This window comes from Bufo bufo, chromosome 10 (assembly GCF_905171765.1).
Source record: "Bufo bufo chromosome 10, aBufBuf1.1, whole genome shotgun sequence".
NCBI classification, from domain to species: domain Eukaryota; kingdom Metazoa; phylum Chordata; class Amphibia; order Anura; family Bufonidae; genus Bufo; species Bufo bufo.
In genome coordinates, this window is record NC_053398.1 from 87,960,908 (window position 1) to 87,975,822 (window position 14,915).

Consider the following 14,915-nt stretch of genomic DNA (forward strand, 5'->3'; position numbering starts at 1 on the left):
TCTGAATGGAGCCTGACAGGGGGGTGAAAAATGACAGGGGGGTGAAAAATGACAGGGGGGTGATCACCCCCCTGTCATTGATCACCCCCTATAAGGCTCCATTCAGATGTCCGTATGTGTTTTGCGGATCCGATCCATGTATCCGTGGATCCGTAAAAAACATACGGATGTCTGAATGGAGCCTTACAGGGGAGTGATCAATGACAGGGGGGTGATCAGGGAGTCTATATGGGGTGATCACCCCCGTCATTGATCACCCCACTGTAATGCTCCATTCAGATGTCCGTATGTGTTTTGCGGATCCGATCCATCTATCAGTGGATCCGTAAAAATCATACGGACCTCTGAATGGAGCCTTACAGGGGGGTGATCAATGACAGGGAGGTGATCAGGGAGTCTATACGGGGTGATCAGTGGTTGATAAGGGGTTAATAAGTGACAGGGGGGGGGTGTAGTGTAGTGGTGTTTGGTGCTACTTTACTGAGCTGCCTGTGTCCTCTGGTGGTCGATCCAAACAAAGGGGACCACCAGAGGACCAGGTAGCAGGTATATTAGACGCTGTTATCAAAACAGAGTCTAATATACCTGATAGGGGTTAAAAAAATCACATCTCCAGCCTGCCAGCGAACGATCGCCGCTGGCAGGCTGGAGATCCACTCGCTTACCTTCCGTTCCTGTGAGCGCGCGTGCCTGTGTGCGCGCTTTCACAGGAAATCTCGGCTATCGCGAGAGGACGCATATATGCGTCCACCGAGAAGAGCAGGGCCGCCGCCAGGACGCAATCCTGCGTACGGCGGTCCTGAGGAGGTTAAGTACACAGCAAATTCATTTATTCTGTGAAATTCACTTCTCAATGCAATTTTGCCATAGATTTTGATGTGGAATTACAGAAAAACCCAGGGTGGGAAGTCTGCCCTGAGTGGTTGTGTAAGCTTTGAGGGTTTGGACTTAAAACTTAAAGCAAACAAAGTACCGTATTTTCCGGCGTATAAGACGACTTTCTAACACTAAAAATTATTTTCAAAAGTCGGGGGTCGTCTTATACGCCGGGTATACTCAGATCCGATGGTATATTCTAACCCCCAGGCGTTCCCATGGTGACGGGGACGCTTGCCTGGGGGTTAGAATATACAGGGCCCCGCCGCTCACAGGAGTATACATTTATTAACTAATCTGTAACTTTAAATGAGCGCTCATGTCTTTACTAGGGTACCTTACTCTCAGCTCCGCTAACAGGCAGTGCGGGTGGCGCTCACTCACGTCACGTGCCTGCTCCTCCCACTAGGTGGCGCAGGCGCGTGACGTCAGTGAGTGCCGCCCGCACTGCCTATTACCAGAGCTGGGAGTAAGGTACCCTTAGTAAAGACATGAGCGCTCATTTAAAGTAAGTTACAGTTAATAAATGTATACTCCTCTGAGCGTCGGGGAGGGGGATCTGTGGATGGCACTGTCATGGGGGGGAGGGATCTGTGGATGGCAGTGTTTAGGGGGGGGGGTCTGTGGATGGCAGTGTCATGGGGAGGGGGATCTGTGGATGGCACTGTTATGGGAGGATCTGTGGATGACACTGTTATGGGAGGATCTGTGGATGGCACTGTCATGGGGAGGGAGATCTGTGGATGGCACTGTCATGGGGTGGATCTGTGGATGACACATAGCATAAGATGCTATATAGTGTCATCCACTGATCCCCCTCCCCATAGCAGTGTCATCCACTGATCCCCCTCCCCATAGCAGTGTCATCCACTGATCCCCCTCCCCATAGCAGTGTCATCCACTGATCCCCCTCCCCATAGCAGTGTCATCCACTGATCCCCCTCCCCATAGCAGTGTCATCCACTGATCCCCCTCCCCATAGCAGTGTCATCCACTGATCCCCCTCCCCATAGCAGTGTCATCCACTGATCCCCCTCCCCATAGCAGTGTCATCCACTGATCCCCCTCCCCATAGCAGTGTCATCCACTGATCCCCCTCCCCATAGCAGTGTCATCCACTGATCCCCCTCCCCATAGCAGTGTCATCCACTGATCCCCCTCCCCATAGCAGTGTCATCCACTGATCCCCCTCCCCATAGCAGTGTCATCCACTGATCCCCCTCCCCATAGCAGTGTCATCCACTGATCCCCCTCCCCATAGCAGTGTCATCCACTGATCCCCCTCCCCATAGCAGTGTCATCCACTGATCCCCCTCCCCATAGCAGTGTCATCCACTGATCCCCCTCCCCATAGCAGTGTCATCCACTGATCCCCCTCCCCATAGCAGTGTCATCCACTGATCCCCCTCCCCATAGCAGTGTCATCCACTGATCCCCCTCCCCATAGCAGTGTCATCCACTGATCCCCCTCCCCATAGCAGTGTCATCCACTGATCCCCCTCCCCATAGCAGTGTCATCCACTGATCCCCCTCCCCATAGCAGTGTCATCCACTGATCCCCCTCCCCATAGCAGTGTCATCCACTGATCCCCCTCCCCATAGCAGTGTCATCCACTGATCCCCCTCCCCATAGCAGTGTCATCCACTGATCCCCCTCCCCATAGCAGTGTCATCCACTGATCCCCCTCCCCATAGCAGTGTCATCCACTGATCCCCCTCCCCATAGCAGTGTCATCCACTGATCCCCCCTCCCCATAGCAGTGTCATCCACTGATCCCCCCTCCCCATAGCAGTGTCATCCACTGATCCCCCTCCCCATAGCAGTGTCATCCACTGATCCCCCTCCCCATAGCAGTGCCATCCACTGATCCCCCTCCCCATAGCAGTGCCATCCACAGATCCCAGTCAGTTCCCTGGACTGGAGAAGATAGTCTTGAAGACAGGGAGGGCTGGGCATTCAGGGGTAGTCTTATCCGGCGAGTATAGCCCAAACCCTATATTTTAAATGGAAAAGTTGGGGGTCGTCTTATACGCCGGAAAATACGGTACATAGGCACTGGAGGCAGAGATGGGGCGAGGGCACGTTTCATATGGACACTCAGGGCTTCCTACAGCCAAGTGCACCCTGAATCTCAGCTACAAAGCATACAAACCGGACCAAAACTGAATTCTAGCACAAATAACGTCCTAACAGCAGCTATACTCAGCTGTACTGAGATTTCTAATAGGAGAATGAAAAAAATTTGATATGCAGTATTTCCAGATATTACCGTATTTTTCACTTTATAAGATGCCCCCCCCCCCCTCCCCCCCTTTTCCTGGTCCTCGGCTGTGCTGTGGCTACACACAGCATGAGGGCGCTCTGACCTTACGCTGTGCGTGTCGGGGAACAGCACAGACGCTGCAGGAAGACAGAGCACGCTGGAGGTGAGGAGCAGCGGCGTCCAGGAGCAGGAGAGGTACCGTATTTTTCGCCCCATAAGACACACTCCCCCCCCCCCCCCAAAGTGGAAGCCCATGAGTACCGGAGGACAGGGAAGCAGTGAAGGCTTTGTTACTCATTGCTTCCTGGTCCTCTGCTATCGGCTGGGCAGGGCTGCACACAGCATGAGGGCGCTCTGTAACCTCACACTGTGCGCAGCAATACGCAGCCGACAGCAGGATGAAGAGGATTGCGATGGTGAGGAGCGGTGGTGTCCAGGAGCAGGAGAGGTAAGTGAGTTATTTTTATTTGATTTGTGCTGGGGGCTGACATATGGGGGCTAATAGATGGCTGACATATGGGGGCTGATGGCTGACATATGGGGGCGTTGATCTGAGGTCTGATTTACATTGGGTGGTCTGACCTGAGGCGTAACTGAAAACATTTTTTCCGTAACGGAACACATTTTTCCATTTCATTATTTTTCTCCTCTAAAACTTAGGTGCATCTTATGGGCCTGTGCGACTTATAGGGCGAAAAATACGGTAAAGTGTTTTTTTTTTATTTTATCTGTGGCATGGGGGCTAATAAATGGCACCGTGGACTCAATGGGGCTAATTAATGACATGGGGGCCCATATGGCATGGAGGGCTAATAAATTGCATTGGGGCTGATCTGAAGTCTGATTGCTGGCCTGATCTGAGCTCTAATGAAAAATATTTTTTTCTTATTGTCCTCTAAAACCTAGGTGCGTCTATCAGGTGTGCCTTATAAAGCAAAAAATAGGGTACATTTTCTTTAGGCCACATGCACACAACCGTGGTGTGTTTTGCGGTCTGCAAATCGCGGATCCACAAAACACAGATGGCGTCCTTGCACGTTCCGCAATTTGCGGAACGGCATGGACAGCCTTTACATATAGGACATGCTATATTTTTTTTTTTTAGGGGCCATGGAACGGAGCAACGGATGCGGACAGCACACGGAGTGCTGTTCGCATCTTTTGTGGCTCTATTGAAGTGAATAGGTCCGCATCTGAGCCGCCAAAACAGCAGCTCGGATGCGGACCAAAACAACTGCAGTGTGCATGAGGCCTTAATCTGGAGTCAACTATACCTGGTGGGCACCAGATGGATTATCAAACTTTTTGCACTTTAAGGGTACATTCACAAGACTGAATGAATGGGTCTGCATGTGTTCCACACTTGTGGAACTGGTGCGGACCCATTTATTTTAATAGGGCTGCAAAAGATGCGAACAGCACACTGTGCTGTCTGCATCCATTGATCTGTTGCAGCGCAAAAATATAGAGCATGTCCTATTCTCAATCTGTGATTGTCCGCAATCAGACAAGAATGGGCATTTTCTATATAGCGCCAGTCGTGTGAATGTAGCCTAAGGGAGCTGTCCCATTGCACTGTATCCACGGGCGACATCGGACTAAGCGTTGGTCAAGGAAAGAGTTATGGAAACTGCTGAGCAGCCGGCGCTCCTGTTTCCATAACTTACATAGTGGTGCATGGGAGAGACTCCGTGTAGGACAGAAGGCAACGCTATTTATCATTCAGGATTTAACAGCATAGTGCTCCTGCATTGCTATGGAAACGTGGAGCACCCGGATGCACTAATAAGGGGCAATCCCAACTCTAGACATCTGCCAGGCCATGTTTTGTAAGGGCAACGATTAATAGGAACATGCACGTTCCTGGAGAAATCAGCTGGACTGATGTGGGGTTAGGAAGCCAGACCCAGAGTGATCAGTCAACCGCCCGGCCGCTTATTCAACATGCAGGCTGCCGTCCTGCGTATACTGCAGCAGGAAATTATTTAGAACAAGTTCAGTGACGGGATAGCTGCGGAACCTTTTATTTATATTCAACAGCTAAAGACATGTCCTGACCAGGCAAATAATGGGATACAAATACCAGACATCGGGGAACATAGTTAAAAAACAAATGCAGCAAACCTAATCTAGAAATAAAAAGAAGGATTTGTCTCTAGACCGATAAAAAATGGTCCAAAACATAACGACCTGACTTGAAAGTACTTGGCCAATGGAGACAATTAGCACTGATCACAAGAGTCAGTCAGGTGAATTGGGGGACATGTCCTCAGCTATGTGCACACATGTAGCTCTTAGTTCTGCATTTAGTCTAAGTATCCAATAGGCAAGTAAACCTTGACGCCGGCCTGATACTGTATTTGGGGTACTCCGACAAACACATGTCTTTTGTGTTTTTAAATAGAGGGGCTCTCCAAACCCCAGTAAAATTTCTGAGCTGTTTGTACCAGGTGTCCTGGTTCCAGTATTGCTGCTCCAGTTCCTGCTGGATCAGAAAGATGACAGTCTACCTGGAAATGACCACTCCTGGCCAACCAATGACCTCAGCGGTGATGTGTGAATGAATGGCACCTGAACGCTGAGACTACGTACACACGGCTGGCAGCAGTCACACGCATGTAGACAGTGTCACACTTTCGGTCCAGCAGACCCCAGAGCTGTAGAACTCTGACCGAGACACGTGGAGAAGGTAAATGTTTTTGGCATTAACACCCCAACCCCTCCTCAATGGACATTTTACCGGGTCACTTGGTGTCCTTTAAGAGGAGCGAGTTCCACACATTGGACTCACAGCTCCCGTCCTGAGCTCCCAGCACTGACGGGGTCTCATAGCATTATATTGATTTATGCTATGTAACCCTTACAGTTCTGGAATGTATTGGATAAGACTGACATAATGCTAAGGGTCACATAACATAAAACAATATAATGCTATGCGACCCCGGCAGTGCTGGGAGGTCAGGACGGAAGCTGCTGCATACTCACTCGCTCGTCTAGAAGGAGCCTTAACAATATTGATTAAAAACACATTTGCTTTTTTTTTTTTAAAGAAAGTTTTTCAAAAAGCAACAAAAAAAACAGTACGAACCCAGCCCAACATGTCAGGAGAGCACAAGATAATTCCACTAAGTGAAACCCTGCTTACATGCCATAATATACAGGTTACTATATTAACAAGCCCAAGAGAAGATGAAACTGTTACTGTCAGGTGACAAGCGAATGGAGGGGGTATCCCAACCTGTCTTCTGGGTTAGGGGGTATTCCCAGGTCTCCCGTGCGAAGCTTGCGAGTCAGATCCTCAATTTGTAGTTGAACTGGAAGAAAGCAGGTTAGAAAACAAAAGGAACGGGAGAAAATTGTTACAAACCCAAAAAGGAGTAAAATCAAACCCATAACATTTCGATTCAATACAAGTTATGACCGGAAGAGAATGTGTTAACAGTTGACAAATCTTGTACATGGCTGTCAATAGGTTAGGGTTATTGAACCGGTGTCACATATTTTACCATAAGCAGGAAATTCTGAACAGGAACTTTTTACCCCAGTTATCTGGTCAGTTATGCCCCAGACAGCACTAGAATTACATCATACAAGTTACACAACAAAAGACTAGTAAAATAACATCAAAAGATGGACATTAACCCCCAACATAAACAAGCAGTCACGATTTAATGTAAACTCTATACATTACTATCAGCACCAGAAAAATGATCATATATCAGATCCTAATAACCAGGCAGGCTCAGGACCAGCAGGAAATATGGACTAATGTGGATCAGCATTCGGGAAACGCCATCTCTAGTGCAGTATCAGGCCTCATTCAGACGCAACTGCATTAACCCTTAAAGGGGTTGTGTCACTTCAGCACGTGGCATTTATCATGTAGAGAATGTTAATACAAGGCACTTACTAATGTATTTGATTCTTCATATTGCTTCCTTAGCTGGCTAGATTCATTTTTTCTTCCCATTATACACTGCTTGTTTCCATGGTTACGACCACCCCACAATCCATCAGTGGTGGTCGTGCTTGCACACTATAGGAAAAAGTGCTGACCGAGACAGCAGGAGCACACAGACTGGTGCTTTTTCCTATAGTGTACAAGCTGGATTGCAGGGTGGTCATAACCATTCAAATGAACAGGGTATAATGTGATGGAAAGGAATCCACCAAAAGGAAGGAATATAGACAATCACAATACATTAAGTGCCTTGTATTAACTTTCTCTCCAAAAATGCTATTTGCTGAAGTGACTACCGATTTAGGCCTCATGCACACAACCGTTTTGGTCCGCATCCAAGCCGCCGTTTTTGCGGCTTGGATGCGGACCCATTCACTTCAATGGGGCCGCAAAAGATGCGTACAGCACTCCGTGTGCTGTCCGCATCCGTTGCTCCGTTCCGTGGCCCCGCAAAAAAAAAATAGCAGGTCCTATTCTTGTCTGTTATGCAGACAAGTATAGGCATGTCTACAATGGGCCGCCCGTTTCGTAAATTGTGGAAGGCACACAGATCGGCGGTTTGCGGACGGCAAAAACAGCATGGTTGTGTGCATGTAGCCTTAAAGGAATTTTCCAGGTTAAACTATATTGATGAGTTATCCTCATGATAGGTCATCAATATAAGACCGGAGAGGCCTAACACCCCCAGAAATCAGCTGATCCCTCTAAGCCTGCCTGACAGAACAGCTCCGTGCAAAGTGTAGTGGTCGTGCTGGGTAACTGCAGTTCAGTTCCCATTCACTTAACTGTTTGCTGAAGGTCTGAACTCTGCAGCTGTAATATGGACTGAAATGTGGGGACCTGAACAAGGCCTTGAAGGGTTTGTCGGACACTATTTTCAGAAACATCCTGAAAACACCATAATGTGACAATATTACGCAGTTAGGGTCCATTCACACAAAACGGGTCCGCATTTGTTCCGCAATTTTGCCACACACGGATGTGTGAATGGACCCTTATTACAAGTTCAGCAGATTAACTACCTCTGAGCACCCCTTGTTAGAACAGACTTCTGATGACACTCGCTTATTCAACATGCAGGGGTTTTCAATGGATGCATGTGCTTCCACTGGACCTGATGGCCACGCAGTTGACTTTACTAACAGTGTAATCAGTGAATAACGTGTAATAACTATTTATTAGTGTCACAAACTGGTGTTTAAAAGCACATTTATGAAAATAAACTGGCCAGCCCCTTTAATCAAACCAATTATTTATATTATAACACATTCTTCTGGTCTTCTAATCTTTATTTTCTGATTGCTGCTTTGCTTGGTACGCTACCTGCACTACAGAAAACATCCATGGCATCAGTGGGGGGCGCCCTACAAGGTAATACCATAATTAGCCTATGTTAAAACTGATGAAAGGTCCTCTTTAAGGTGAAAAGTGGCTCAGTACTGAAGGGGTAAATACTTAGTCCTCTGCTCTAAAAAAAAAAAATTGTACATATTTTATATGTTGTGAGAGGTGCCTTGTATGTGCAGTTTTTGTTTTGTTGGGGATTTTGACAGGACATTTTCAGCCAAAGCGATACCAAATATGTTTGTTAATGCTTTATTTTCATATGTAAAATTGGAAAAGCAGAGTGACTGGAGTTCACACTTGTGTTTATTTCTAAAACTTTTTTTCTTCTACTTAAATTTTTAGTCCTTTTAGGGACTAAAGGTGCAGCCAATCACCTGATGAAACAGCGGCTCAGGTAGGTACCTAAAAACCACACTGTCTAAACAGCACTCTGACGTCCAGCTGGGAGTTGAGGGGCAGGACCCAGACACTGCCACAACAGAGCTTCCTCCAGCAATGAGTGTCAGACTCCCACCCCCAGAATTTAAAGTAGTTGTCCCATTACAACATATTTCCTTGCCCATAGGAAAGGGAATAAATGCTGGATAGGCAGAGGTCTGACCACTGGGACCCTCACTGATCAAAAGAAAGGAGGGGGCTGTATTCCCCTGTTGGAATGGAGTGGCTGCAGGAGATAGCCGAGTGCTTGTACTTTGTTGTCTCCCTCGTTCTGGTGATCGGCAGGTGCCTCCTCAGCAGTCGGACCGCGGACCTGCGGTTCGGGGTAAGACGTAATGGGACAACCTCTTTACTTTGAGAGTCTAATCCGCACAAATGGACCAGAGTATGATATGCAATGTTTATTGCAACGGACACATGGATATGTGAATGTCCCATTGATCTGAACGGACAGTATGCGGATGAACAATTCTTGTGGGAATAATGTTTTGTCCACTTTGTAAATTAAAAAAATTAAAAAAAGCATCAAAACCAATGCGGGTTTCTATGATATCTGCAAGTTATGGCAATTTATGACAAGTATATTCTGGTGCTGATTCTATTTGAAACGCCAATAGCATTCAGTGTCCACCCTGACCGACTTAACACTACTAAATTAAAGCTTCTGTGATGTTAAAGGCTTAACGTTTTTCATAAAATATTAGTTTCTTGGAAATTCTTTAACGCCTGATCTCTAAAACAAAACCTATTCTCATTAATACAATTATGTTTACGACAAGGTTTGCCAATTAAATTCTAACAAGTAATTGAAAAGTAAACTTTACCATTTAACTGACAGTAAAAGAGGAAACGTGACATTACCTATATAGGCTCTCTCCTGCTCACGGCTGAGCCCTGGAGGGATGACTGTTGGCATCCCAGGAATGATGGTCTTTTGGTCCGGAGTCTCATCATTCCAGCGACTGCGTTTTCTTTTTCGGCTGAAATCTGAAAACACAGAAGTATGTTTTACCATTAAAGAATTAAGAATTTCCAGACTGCTGGAACACAGAGGGAAAATAGTATTGGTCTTTAAGGCTAAAATTAATTATGTCACTACAGGGTTAAAAATGCAATACTGTTCGAACAAGATTTACTGCATACGCGTATTAAAAAGCTACAATAAAAAAAGGTTATATTTTTGGGAGGGTTTTTCCAATTTTAATGTGACTGTTAGGGGGTTAATCTGCTCAGCTCCTCCTGCTCCAGGACATGCTTCCCAGAGACTGGACCATAAGGAGAATCTACCAGGTTGTACATGAAGACCACCTGTGACCAACACAAAAGAACTGCAGCGCCAGATATGTTAAAGGTTTGTCTGAGTTTTGTTCTTTGTATGTTTGTAACTAGGCAGATGTAAGGACTTCACAATTCACTATCTCCAGTGCCTGGTTTCTCAGATTTCACCAAGGATCACATGACCTGTGATGTCAGCCTCTCTCCCTGCTCAAGCCTGAGAAAGATGTGTCTGTACACGTCACTGCGCTGGCCGCGGCCCCTGCACTGCCAAGACCTCGCTGCGCTGGCCGCGGCCCCTGCACTGCCAAGACCTCGCTGCGCTGGCCGCGGCCCCTGCACTGCCAAGACCTCGCTGCGCTGGCCGCGGCCCCTGCACTGCCAAGACCTCGCTGCGCTGGCCGCGGCCCCTGCACTGCCAAGACCTCGCTGCGCTGGCCGCGGCCCCTGCACTGCCAAGACCTCGCTGCGCTGGCCGCGGCCCCTGCACTGCCAAGACCTCGCTGCGCTGGCCACGCCCCCTGCTTATTGCTCTCTGGTGGATTCTTGAGGAAAAACATTAACCCCTTTAGCTGCACAGAATCAGGGCTGAAGGCTTTACCGAGTAGCTGCAGGCAGTGAGGAGACATGCTGGGTACAGGAACCAACAGGGGTTCTGCAGAGCATTGCACAAGAACAGGTAGGGGGAAGATCCTGTGTGTATCCAGCAGTGTCATTGTACAGCCGGGACTTGTAGTTCTACACATACAACATGCTGCTGGACTTGTATTCACTCCCTTAGCAGAGCAGGAGGAGGGGCAGAGGTTGTTATTGCAGGTAAGCAAAGGGCCAGAAGAGAACCAGGGAAACGTATATTTTATCAGATTTACAGTGCTATAGTTTTCTTTACATAACTCAGACAAACCCTTTAACTCGGAACGACTAGCACAGAGGTGCAGCCAGTCAGTCCTCTTTAGCAGAGGAGGTTTCTCTCTGGTGTGACGATCGCAGTCACAGAGAAAGAAGTTAAAGCATGATCTCAAGAGACCGTTATAGCTGTAGATGGGGCTGCGTCTTCCTTACACTTGAGTGGGACGCCGCCTCTGAAGAGCAGAAGAGCCCTACAGGCCCTGCCTCAAGACAAGACGACCCAAAAGCCCTAGCAGCTGCTGCAGCACGAGAGAGCCCGGGAGTGCTGCTGAGGGGAAGGTAATTACCTTATACATACTGTATGTCACATATCTATCCCCTGGTGCCTAGGGATGTGATTTGACAGCACAATGTATATGACAGCTTGGGCTGTGATATGTACAAGGTAATTACCTTCTGGTCAGCAGCGCTGGCTGCTAAGGTTTGCTAGTCTTTGGAAGCTCAGCTCTTCCAATCCTCTACGGTGGCCCAGCCTGAAGCCATGATGCGAGGAAACCTCCCCTAGTAATAAAGAGTGACCGGCCGCACCTCTGTCACTCCGGATTAACAGATCGAGCGCCTTCAGGGTCCCATAATCATGACTGCAAGTTGCCATGCTCAGGGAAACAAGGCAAACAGCACTATACATGAATGCCAGTTCTTTTGGTTGGCGACAGGTACTCTTTAAAAATGGCAAACAACTACCATTTCTTTCCAAAGGACAGTAAAATCTGAAAAGTCCAAGATTTTCATTATTAATGACTAGTACATTAGCTGTACCCATCCAGTTGTCTAACCCCTTAGCAGTCACATTAAAGGGGTTGTCTACCTTTAGTAAGTGGCATTTATCATAGAGAGTTAATACAAGGCACTTACTAATGTATTGCGATTGTCTATATTGCTTCCTTTGCTGGCTGCGTTCAATTTTCCATCACATTGTACACTGCTTGTTTCCATGGTTACAGACCACCCTGCAATCCATCAGTGGTGGTCTTGCTTGCACACTTTAGGGGGGGGGAATGTGTCAGCCTCTCTAGTGGCCAGGACCATGGGAGCACATAGACTAGTGCTCTTTCCTATAGTGTGCAAGCACAACCACTACTGATGGATTGCGGGGTTGTGTGTAACCGTGGAATCGGATTTTCCAGACTCCACAACAGCACCAAAAGGGAGAGGATCTGCCTCCAGGGACAGAAAACCTGCAGAATAAAAAAAGGTGAAGCCTCTCTCCCACCTCAGTGGTTTAGAGCATGAGTGACTCCAACCAGAGTTAGTTTTTCCAAACAAATACATTTTTGGGCTACACCCCGTGCAACACAACCAGAAACGTGAACACCAGGGAGGGAATAAGGAAAGGTGCTGTTGTGAGGTCTGGAAAATCCAATTACCAGTGAGTGTAATCATTAATTTTCCCTTCCCCCACGACAGCATCACAGAGAACCCCCTTCCTTAAGGGTGGGAAACAACTTCCAGAACCTTCTTCACCTTCTTCCCAAACAGAAGATCATAGCATTTAGCTGAAGCCGATAGTGACAGTAGAAGGTAGACCATCAGGCAGCCTTACATATTTGCTCAATAGAGACGCTATCCCCCTCAGCCCAAGAGGTAGAAACTGCACGAGTAGAATGTGCCTTCACAGATGGAGGAGGAGGACTTCCTGAAAAAAAGTAAGCCAGAGAAATGACTGTCCTAATCCATCTGGCTATGGGAATTTTGAGGCCATCTTACCCTTATTAAATGCCAGAAAAAGACAAAGCAGAGGACTCCCTCCAATCCTTGGTTACCTCTAGATAACGCATAAGACTTCCTCACATCTAGGCAATGAAAAACCTTCTTGGTCTCTGAAAAAAAAAAAGGCGGAAGGACTATTTTTTGGAGCCTGTTACACTTAGACGGAACTTTTGGTAAAAAATTTGGATCTGGTCCAAGAATAACCCTGTCATCTGGAATAGACAAAAGGAGGATTGATATAGCCCAAATCTCACTAACCCTTCTAGCAGATGTTAGCGCTACCAACAGGACTAGTTTAAAAAAGTAAGAAACTTCACTGAACAGGACGCCAAAGGCTCCCTCGTTAAGGCATTTAACACTAGGTTCAAATCCCAGGGGGAAAACCTAGGTCCTCTCACTGGAACAATTCAGTCTACAGCCTTGAAGATTCTTTCTATCCAAAAAGCAAAGTTCTTCGGAGTCTTCAGAGTCAATCTTACTGCTAGCAGCTCTTTTCTGTTCGAGGAGAAAGTTCTTTGCATTGGAGACCATTGACCCTGAAAGACTAAGAAGTGGGCTCCCCATCCCCAAGGGCTGGCATCCATTGTTACCACTACTGGGTCGGGGTAACACCAAGGAATCCCCTGACTCAGATTAGCACCGTCTTCCCACCAGGACAGATCTTCTAGTGTCTTTTTGGAAATTACTATCTCTGAATCCAAAGATCCTCCAATCTTACTTAGTGATAGGAGAATTTCTTTCTGAAGTTGTCGCGTATTGAATTGGGCCCTTTCCAATGCCTGAATACAGGAAGTTAGCAACCCCAGAACCAACATCGTTTTTCAGATTGTTAATTTTGGGATCGATCGTCCCATCTTCAACTTTACCTGGATGCACAATATCTTTTCTTGCGTCAGAAAGACTGCCCGAGTCTAGGAGCAGACCCAGAAATACCCGACGAGTCTCTGGTACAATTCTGGATGTTTGGAGGTTTATAATCCATCCTAATTTTTCTAAAATCTGTCACCTTCTGCACGGCCATTGCACAATTTTAATGTGAGCTTGCCATGATTAGAAAATCGTCCAGATGAGGCAGGAATAAGATTGCCTTTTTTCTTATAAACAAGGCTATTTCTGCTACTAGCTTCGTAAAAATCCTCAGGGCCATGGAAAGGCCAAACGGAAGAGCCTGAAATGGAAGGTGACTAACACTTCCCTCTATGGTCACTGCCGCTCTGAGGAACTGTTGATGCGCAGAATGAACGGGGATGTGGTAATATGAGTCTTTTAAATCTAGGATCACCATAAAACATCTGGGATACAGGAGATAAACAGCTGATTTTACAGTCTCTAGTTTGAATTTCTTGAAGAGAAGGAATTTGTTTAGTTGCTTTAAGTTTATAATTATGCAAAAGGAGTTGTCTGGTTTCTTCACTAGAAACAGTAGAGTAGAAACCCTTCCCCTGTTCTGCCACTGGGACTGGAATAAGCACCTGTTTTATCTAACAATTTTAATACTTCCATTTCCATAATCTGAGAGCCCCGAAGCCCTGTGACTACAAATTTTTGGGGAGGACTTGCGTGAAATTCTAACTTTAAACTTTCCCTTATGAGCCTCCTTACCCAATCTCCTGCCACTCTTTCCCATGCGGGAAGGAAAAACTTCAGTCTTCCTCCCACCGAACTTCTGGCGTCAATGTTGTGATGGTTTTTTAGGCTGGGAGGAGGACCCTCTAAACAGGAAGCCCTTCCCCCTAACCCCTTTAAACCTGGGATTTTGTTTTTTATCACTAAATTGCCCCCTACCCTAAAATCTGGTTGATGAACGAAAGGGACGTTTGGATCTTGCAAAGGGAGTTGAGGAGGCCCCAGGGGAAAACCCTGGAAACCTCTTAATTGCTGCTTTCTCTAGGAGGTACCTAGCTCCAGGCCTAGGGTTGGGCGACAAAAAAAATATTCCCACGATAACTATATTAAGAAATTTATCGCGATAACGATATATATCTCGATAAATACCCATTTAGAAGAAAAAAAACAGGGCCACAAGGAGCCGTTCTATACTGTATGGACGCAGCCACAAGGAGCCGTTCTATACTGTATGGACGCAGCCACAAGGAGCCGTTCTATACTGTATGGACGCAGCCACAAGGAGCCGT

General features: G+C 46.9%; 1 protein-coding gene and 1 long non-coding RNA gene across 4 annotated transcripts in view; one reads left to right on the top strand and one right to left on the bottom strand.

Annotated features, from left to right (window-relative positions):
* SF1 (splicing factor 1) overlaps positions 1-14,915 on the bottom strand; it is a 43,643-nt gene that overhangs the window by 18,046 nt on the left and 10,682 nt on the right. The window contains exons 1-3 of one of the 3 annotated variants that reach the window (XM_040410831.1): positions 12,778-12,797; positions 9,748-9,873; positions 6,379-6,454 (exon numbers count right to left, since the gene is read on the bottom strand). In XM_040410831.1, the coding sequence (XP_040266765.1) occupies positions 6,379-6,454; positions 9,748-9,802 (131 nt within the window). In that variant the 5' untranslated portion in view covers positions 9,803-9,873; positions 12,778-12,797. Of the gene's footprint in view, positions 1-6,378; positions 6,455-9,747; positions 9,875-12,777; positions 12,798-14,915 lie in introns of those variants that run through there. The other 2 variants (XM_040410830.1, XM_040410832.1) reach the window with 2 other exon arrangements.
* On the top strand, positions 6,461-11,948 carry LOC120981231. Its single transcript, XR_005774651.1, has 3 exons — positions 6,461-7,008; positions 10,190-10,196; positions 11,908-11,948. It is a non-coding gene; the product is annotated as an uncharacterized LOC120981231 (long non-coding RNA).